At 38.4% G+C, this 7,877-nt stretch overlaps 1 protein-coding gene across 1 annotated transcript in view; it reads right to left on the bottom strand.

Annotated features, from left to right (window-relative positions):
- Positions 1-7,410: 7,410 nt before the first annotated feature.
- The window catches only part of LOC107101751 (heat shock 70 kDa protein 1-like), a 2,746-nt gene continuing 2,279 nt past the window's right edge, over positions 7,411-7,877 (bottom strand). Inside the window, exon 3 of the mRNA XM_015400784.1 lies at positions 7,411-7,875. Within this exon, the coding sequence (XP_015256270.1) occupies positions 7,562-7,875 (314 nt within the window). The 3' untranslated portion in view covers positions 7,411-7,561. The remainder of the gene's footprint in view (positions 7,876-7,877) is intronic.

Below are 7,877 nucleotides of genomic sequence, written 5' to 3'. Positions count from 1 at the left end.
AAAATGTTATTGCAGCAATACTTGTGTGCAGGACTTCTTGTTTGGTGCAAGCAAGTTGGTGTGATTTAATGAATCACACCCTAGTTTCAGCAAACAAAATAGCTGGACATTAACATGCAAAAGAAGCCTGGACAAAACAAGAAATGATGTAAAGTAAGACATGCAAATTTATACATAGTGATGTTAGAGAAAAGAAAAGCTTAAAGTACCTTGTGAAAATATTCAAACACTTTCACTATTTCACACTTGATTTGGCTTTATCTGGATAAAAGACTAAAAAAAAGTAGCATAGATGTTTGACGTTGAACTTAAATCCCACATAGTTCAGTATTTTATCCTAAGGAACAAAAACCTGAGCATTTCATTCTGACACTTTTGGTATGCACCAGATACCAAACATGGATAAAAAGGGGGAAAGTGTCTGCAAAGAAGTGCAAACTCCAAAACAGACAAATGCAACAGAAAAAGGCTGCAAATAAAGAGAAGAAAAAGTAAGTTAAAGCAAAAACGTACAACCAGTAAAACACATGTTTGGAAAAGTGCAGCAAATACTTGAAAAAAACAGCAAGTTAAACACAAAAACAGAAGGCTGCAAATTTGCTCCACCAATTGGGTTTTCAGTGACCAAACGAACCGAACAAATTTGAATGTTTGTGTTCTGGAGTTGGCATCATTTATTGCTTTCCCAGTTTGCTTGTGCTGCGTTTTGCACCTGTTTGATACTTCTGGCAAAAATCCAGTTTTATCAACTGCCGTTGGAGGTCACGAGAGTAGTAAACAGAGCCCACATGTGTATAACTTGATCTTGTGTATAACTTGATCTTGGTGTAAGTCCAGCTTTGTTTGTTAATGGGTATTTTTGAACAAGCAGAACACAGAGATGACAGGCAAATTTGAGGCAGATTGGGTCATAAAACCATAAGCTAAGCTTTATCTATCACACATGGACAACTGACCCTGCACCTGATATAAGATGGTGAATATGATGGCCAAAAGCATCACTCCTGGATGAGGGTCATTCTTCTGCCCGGACATTCATTTATTCATCCAGTGACAGTTAAAAATCTTTATTTGCAATTAGTTTATTGATTGGTTTAAAAACATTTGCTCTAATTGTTAGCACGCTCAGTTACGTCATTTCTGTTTAATCCTTTTAATTCTGTTTTTTGGTTTGATCATTATGAAATCTTTTGTCTGATCTTTTTTTCCCCCATAAGTCATAGTTTTGCCCTCACCAAGATGGCAGCCAGGGCTCAGAGAACCTGAACAAGAGCTGATTGGAATGCGCCACCAGCTCCTGATAGAGCAGGGGTGTTCTTTGGTGTCTTCACTTTTCATCTTTTTGTGTTTGATTTATGATTTGGTATTTAAAATTTTAAGTGTTTCGATTTCCTTCTTTGCTTTAATTTAATTTAACAAATTTAACTGTAATGTGTTGTTACAGTTAGAATGTTGAATCGTTTTGTTACCCCTACTGTAATAGTCTGATCAGCCAGCGTGTGAATCCTTATGTGTTATTTCTTTTTATAGGTCAGTTGTTTTGTTTGTGCAGATGTGTGGTTTGTTCACATTTTTGCCTGAGTTAATTTCTGTTTCTTAAATTTCTTGTATAAGCAGCCTTTTTTTGGGGGAACAAATTTTTTGGGGGGGTTCTAATAAAAGCCCTGATTTTCTAGCAATTCCTGTGACTCTTCGTGTCTTTTGCCTTGGTCCTTTAAAGCAAGGGAATTATCAGTCAGAGGAGCGTCCATGGTAAATCTAGACTCTAGCGCAGGCATCCCCAAAGTCAGTCTGCGAGGGCCTCTGTCCTGCAGGTTTTAGAAGTTTCCTTGCACCACCACAGCAATTAAATGCCTTCCAGCAGTCTAAGCCTATAGCAGCATAGCTATAGAGATAGCTCAGTCATGCAGAAAATGTAATTAAGATTCTGTGGTTTGATATTAAAAGATACTCTCTGTATAGTCTGAGTTTTTTGCAAAGAAAGATGGTCAGAAAAATACATTTCTACGCTGGTAGAGGCAAACCTGGGAAGTGTTGACTCAGGGGGAGGAATACTACTGCATGCCGCACCTTTCAGGTTCATTTGTAGAACTATCAAAGGTATCTTTCTCCTCCATTATACAAATATACATTACTTTGTGTGGGTTTTTAAAATGTATTTTATATTTGTCATATGACAGAACAGATAAAAGACCAAGCGGCTTTGTTACCTTCAAAATGGGTACACCATTTTAGACTGTGAAATGAAGTATCTTTGCTGCTTTTATTGTCAGTGATTTTATGGTGATGGCAAAGAAACCAAAAAAGAGTAAGTTGTCAAACTTTTTTGGGATTGTATACAGGCATCAAATACAGAGGAATTCCCCACGTGTTTGACTGAGTCCTCAGTGCTCTCATGTGCTATTTTTAGTTCAAATCTGTGGAGGATTTTTAGGCTGGACAGACATCTTAATTACAAAGTTGGCCTCAAACCTACAGTAGAAACACACACAGATAATTTGCTAGTTGGCTAAAAGAAGCTCAGGGAGTAATAGCCAGGCCTCTGTCCCTGCTTTAAGGTCAGCTTTGAAGAGTTTAAACTTCATTTCTAAATATAACCATTTGGTTAGGATCCTAGTTTCTATCATACGCAGAGCTGGCCTGATTGCATGAAAAATGTGATGTAATGGAATCAAATTTCACTCACTTTTGATTATATTCTGTAGATGTTTTTAATGAAACTCAGTAAGTTTATGTTCTGAGCTTTCTTTTATATGGCAAGACCACAATGTTTGGGAAAAAACCAGCATTAATAAGTATCTCTGATCTTGAAGCCCATTGCAGAGCAGCTCTGTGGGATTCTGCATTTATCTTCAGTGATCTTCCGTACCACTGTCTTACACTACGTCTGGAGTTACTCTGAACTGAATTAAACTTTTATCAATTCGCTGCATCTAACCCATCGCCTTTGGGGAGCAGAGGGCTGCCATTGTGCAGCGCCCGGGGGTTAAGGGTCTTGCTGAGAGACCCAGAGCGGCAGAGTGGGTTTCGAACTCACAACCTCAGGTTTCCAAGCCCTAACCACTAGGCCACCACTCACTCCCCTGTTGGTGTTTAACAATCGGATGAAAAGCAAAGTCACTGTTTTTCACAATGTTCTTCTTTTAATAAAGAATTATTCGTTGCAAAATCCTCTCCAGAGGTTCTAGAACAGAGCCAGCCCTCTTTATCAGCTTGTTGAGCTTCTTTAAATCTTTTTTTTTTTTCTGATGCTGTTAATCCAGCATATGATGGCAGAAAAGATCACACTCTCCACAGTAGACAGTAGATATGTAGCCTTTGCTGCAAACACAAAATGACCTAATCTCCCTTAGGAAGTCCAGTCTGCTCTGTCCCTTCTTGTAGATGGCTTCTCGTTTGCGTATAGCCTACATACCTTTTTATTTCAGGTGAACAGCAAGGTATTTATACTCATCCACCACCTCCACTTCTTCTCCCATGATGTTTACAGGGTATCACTCCCTTTGTTTTGTTCACATTTAGAATCAGATGATGGTTTTCTTGCCATGCAACAAAGTGGTTCACCAGCTGCATGTACTCAGCTTCATGGCTCAGGCTGTCTGCACCATCAACACCAAGTCATCTTCTGTGTAAGTGCAAACCTACTTGGCAATTAACTTGATTTGTTTCTGATTCTTGTTCAGGTTATCCTGAGCTAGTTATACTGTTGCAGGCTATTGTTGATACCGCCACCTGAGTCTTCTGGGCAGAAGGACATAATCCTCACAGTGCTGTCAGTCTTGTCTAAATGGCATGGAGTCTTTTGTAGAAAGTTTATGATATACTATAATATTTGGTACCATCAATTCCGACTCCGTTTGATAAACAAACTGTAGCGGGTCCTGATAGCTGCTTGTTTGTTTGTTGAGGTGAACCAACAGAAGTCTCTCTAGGACCTTTATGATGTGGGGCAACAGGTCTATAGTCACTGAGGACTGTTGGCTGAGTTTTCTTTGGTACTGGAACAAGGCAGGTGGTCCGCAGACAGGAGGCCTCTGATTGGTCACATCTACATCAGCTCTACAGTACGCATATTTCCTGTTTGGTACCTTACTGGCTTTTTTTGTTAGGATGACAGCCATTCTGGAAAAGGACGCGTGAAGATGGACGAAGAGCGAGGTGCGCGAGAACGATGGGACCCTTTTTCCACCTGGATTCCTGCTCTTTTTCACCCTCATGTCCCTTCGCTGTCGCATAAATTTGCCCTTTGTGTTTTTCCACTTCCTCTTGTGTTGTGGCATGGAGTAACATAGAGCAGACCACGCTTCAAAATTGGGCATAAATGAAAAATATCTGCATCATATCTGCAACAAGCTCCCTGCGACACACTGCTGCAGGAGTATAACTTGCCCTTATGGTTGAAGAGGTGCTGAAATATCCCACTGAGCTGCTCTGGACTGGTCTGACACCATCAGGACCTGGTGACTCACGATTCAGTCTGTCCAGTTGTATCGTCACTTGGCTTTTAGAAAGAAACAGGTGGAAGGTGGAGGGAGAGAATCATCTTCTGATTTGGCTGAGAACAAACTCATAGAAGTAGGATCCTCCATGGCAGAGGTGGAAGATTAAAAATTTGAAGTGTAACCAGAGGTGTCAATTAACAAAGTACAAATACTTCGTTACCTTACTTAAGTAGAAATCTTGGCTAGCTATACTTTACTGGAGTAATTATTTTTCAGACCATTTTTTTTTTTACATCTGCTCCTTAAATATTTGTGCAATTATCTCTACTTTCTCCTCCATATACCGGTATTTTAAAAATACACATGTTAGTTTTGTTTAATTGAAGCTCATTTATATTATGGCCTGTTGGTATAAGAATATAAAATCCATCAAAGTATATGTTTTATCCAGACATTTAATTTCTTTGTGGTTCTTCACCACATACCAAAATAACCGTTTTTCAAGATGAAGCAAAGTTGGCATTAGAAAATTATGTATAAGAAAGTTCTCATCCAAAATTATAGAACAATGTTCCATTAATAAGATATGTAGTAAAGTTTCTGTCCTTAACATTTTTTCCTTCATTACTTTTACTTTTATACTCTATAAGTAGTTTTAAAAATGGTATTTGTATACTTTTACTTGAGTAAAAAGCTTAAATCGAGACTAACTTCTAAAAAAAAGTGTTTCAAACTGTAGAATTTATTCTTCTACTTGAGTTGAAAAAGGGTCAATACATTTAGACCTCTTGGTGTAAGAGAAGCTTTGGGTGAAAGCAGGGCAGGATGTTCATGTACAATCCTGCTCACCATTATTGGCACCCCTTCATGTTTTGCATAGCTGAGTGAATATCTTCAGAAATAAATGGAAATGTTCAAAATTATATCAGCAAGATCTTTCAATTTAAGGTCCAAAATAATTTAAGAAAGACAGTTACCATTTCAACACAAATATTTTAATTCCAAAAGACAAACATGTGCACTAATATTGACACCCCTCCCTAATATTTGGTTGCAATATTTGGTTGGCAGCAATGACAGCCTCCAAACATTTCTTATATTCATCCATAAGCTTCTTGCTCTTCTCAAGTGGCATTTTCTCCCACTCTTCTTCTGCAATTTGCTCAAGCACTTGTACATTTGCAGGGTTCCTTTCTCCGATGGCAGATTTCAGCTCTACCTAAAAATTTTCAATGAGATTGAGATCAGGACTCATTGCTGGCCATTTTAAAACAGTCATTTTTTCCCCTTTCAACCATGCCTGCATGCTTTTGGAGGGGTGCTTTGGGTCATTATCTTGCTGGAAGACCCAGGATCTTTGCCTCAAACCAAGATTTCTTACACTGGGCAAGACATTTTTTCTTGATAATCTTCTGATTTCATGATGCCTGTGATACGGTCAAGGCCTCCAGTACCAGATGCCGCAAAGCAGCCCCACAGCATTATGCATCCTCCCCCATGCTTAAATGTTGGTATGGCGTTCTTTTCTTTAAAGGCTTCATTGCGCCATCTGTAAACATACTGTTGGTGTGAATTACCAAAAAGCTCCACTTTTGTTTCATCTGTCAATAAAATGTTGTCCCAGAAGGCTTGAGGTTTGTCCAGGTTCTCATTTGCGAAGACCAATCGTTCCTTTCAATGTCTTTTCTTTAGGAAATATTCCATCATATGTACTTAAAATTCAGGGGTGCCAATAATGGTGAGCAGGACTGTAACTGTGGAAAGGAGAGAAGGATGCTGAGCTTATTTCTGAACTTAACATGTTGAGGAATGTGTTCAGTTCTTTTACTTTACCCAAACTTCCGTTTTCTGATCATCCTTCTGTTTACAGCCTGTGATTTTCTTTATCCCTGAACACAGATCATTGATATTGTTCTGCTGGGGCTTTCGTTACAACTTTTTCCTGTATGCCTTGTTGCTTTCTCTTTTCTTGACTTTAAGTTACTTCTGTATACTCATTAATCATTTTCTCTCTCCCTTCCTGAAGGCTTGTTTTTTCTTGTTAAGCAGATTCACACAGTTTAGTAACTACAGTAATTAAGCCTACTTTAAGTCAGTTATATTTTTTCCAGTAGGATTTTGAAAAATATTAAAGTAGAGGTTTCACTGCACCACATTTCTTCCTTTTATTTAAGAAATATTCTTCTACATTTTTTCTGCTCCTACTTGAGTCAAATGTCTGCCTACTCTGTCCACTGTCTCTAACTGAAGTATTCAAAGATAAATTAAAAACACAATAAACAGTAGATCTTGTCAGTGGAAGTTTTCTTCCCTGTCCTAACATATATGTAATTCTCACTCTGAGGATCGATATCTTAAGTTGCATGCTGAAAATATAAATTCTTCTGTTTTATTCTGAAAACATGCCATTTATTGGTATTTTGTTAATGTATTTTCACTGTTTAAAATACCAGAACTTCCAAATAAAATCTGACAGCATCTTTACTAAATATTAAATACATCTAATCTCAACTTAAAGAGCATTTTGGCAATTACATATTTACTTTCAAGTTTTTCATAGATCAATAATTTTTCACTGTTAAGTAATTTCATGTATAAGGAGGACTACTTTTAGTTGAGTCCAATTTTTGGTTCTTGAATCCCCTCTGGTTTCAACGAGAGGTTGTTCACTGCCCCCTAGCGGCCAAAGAAGATTTTGCTTTCACACTAACATGTTTCAAATCAAGATGATTTCTCTGGAAAAACTTTTACTTCAACCCTCAAAAATCATTCATTTTTTTAGGTGATGCCTACATTTACATTTGGCGGTATTACAAAAGGTTTTACAGCAATAAACAGACCAGAGTCTCATATTTTCTTTTTTCATCTTTATTAATGTCCAGCATTTTACAGATGAAAACATTCAGATGTCAAATATTTAGAAACATCAAAATACTTCAACGATAAAAAGGTTGCACCATTATTTCCATGAGTGGTATTAGTTGTAAAAAAAAAAAATGTAGGTAGGCAACCTTAAACAGAGCTGAGATATTTACAAGGGGGACATGGAAACAACCAAGTGTTTATTCTGAATAGAACCTGTAAACAGTCCAGGAGATAAATCCACATGAAGGGCCCCTTCAGTCCACCTCTTCAATAGTGGGCCCCTGGTTGTGGGCTCCTGCCTCCTGTCTACAGGTACCAGTGGGCATCCCTCCCTGATACAGCTTGCTGATGATGGGGTTGCAGACCTTCTCCAGCTCTCTCTGCTGGTGTTGGTACTCGTCTTTGTCGGCCAGCTGGTTGTTCTCCAGCCAGCTGATGGTCTCTTTACACTTGTCTATCACCTTCTTCTTGTCCTCCTCGCTGATTTTGCCCTTCAAGCTCTCGTCCTCCACGCTGCTCTTCATGCTGAAAGCGTAGGACTCCAAGGAGTTCTTGGCAGCTATTTTGTCT

The sequence above is a fragment of the Cyprinodon variegatus genome, unplaced genomic scaffold (genome assembly GCF_000732505.1).
Source record: "Cyprinodon variegatus isolate N-32 unplaced genomic scaffold, C_variegatus-1.0 Scaffold1147, whole genome shotgun sequence".
NCBI lineage: Eukaryota > Metazoa > Chordata > Actinopteri > Cyprinodontiformes > Cyprinodontidae > Cyprinodon > Cyprinodon variegatus.
Note: the sequence above shows the minus strand (reverse complement) of the source record. Positions and strands in the feature narration are given on the sequence as shown.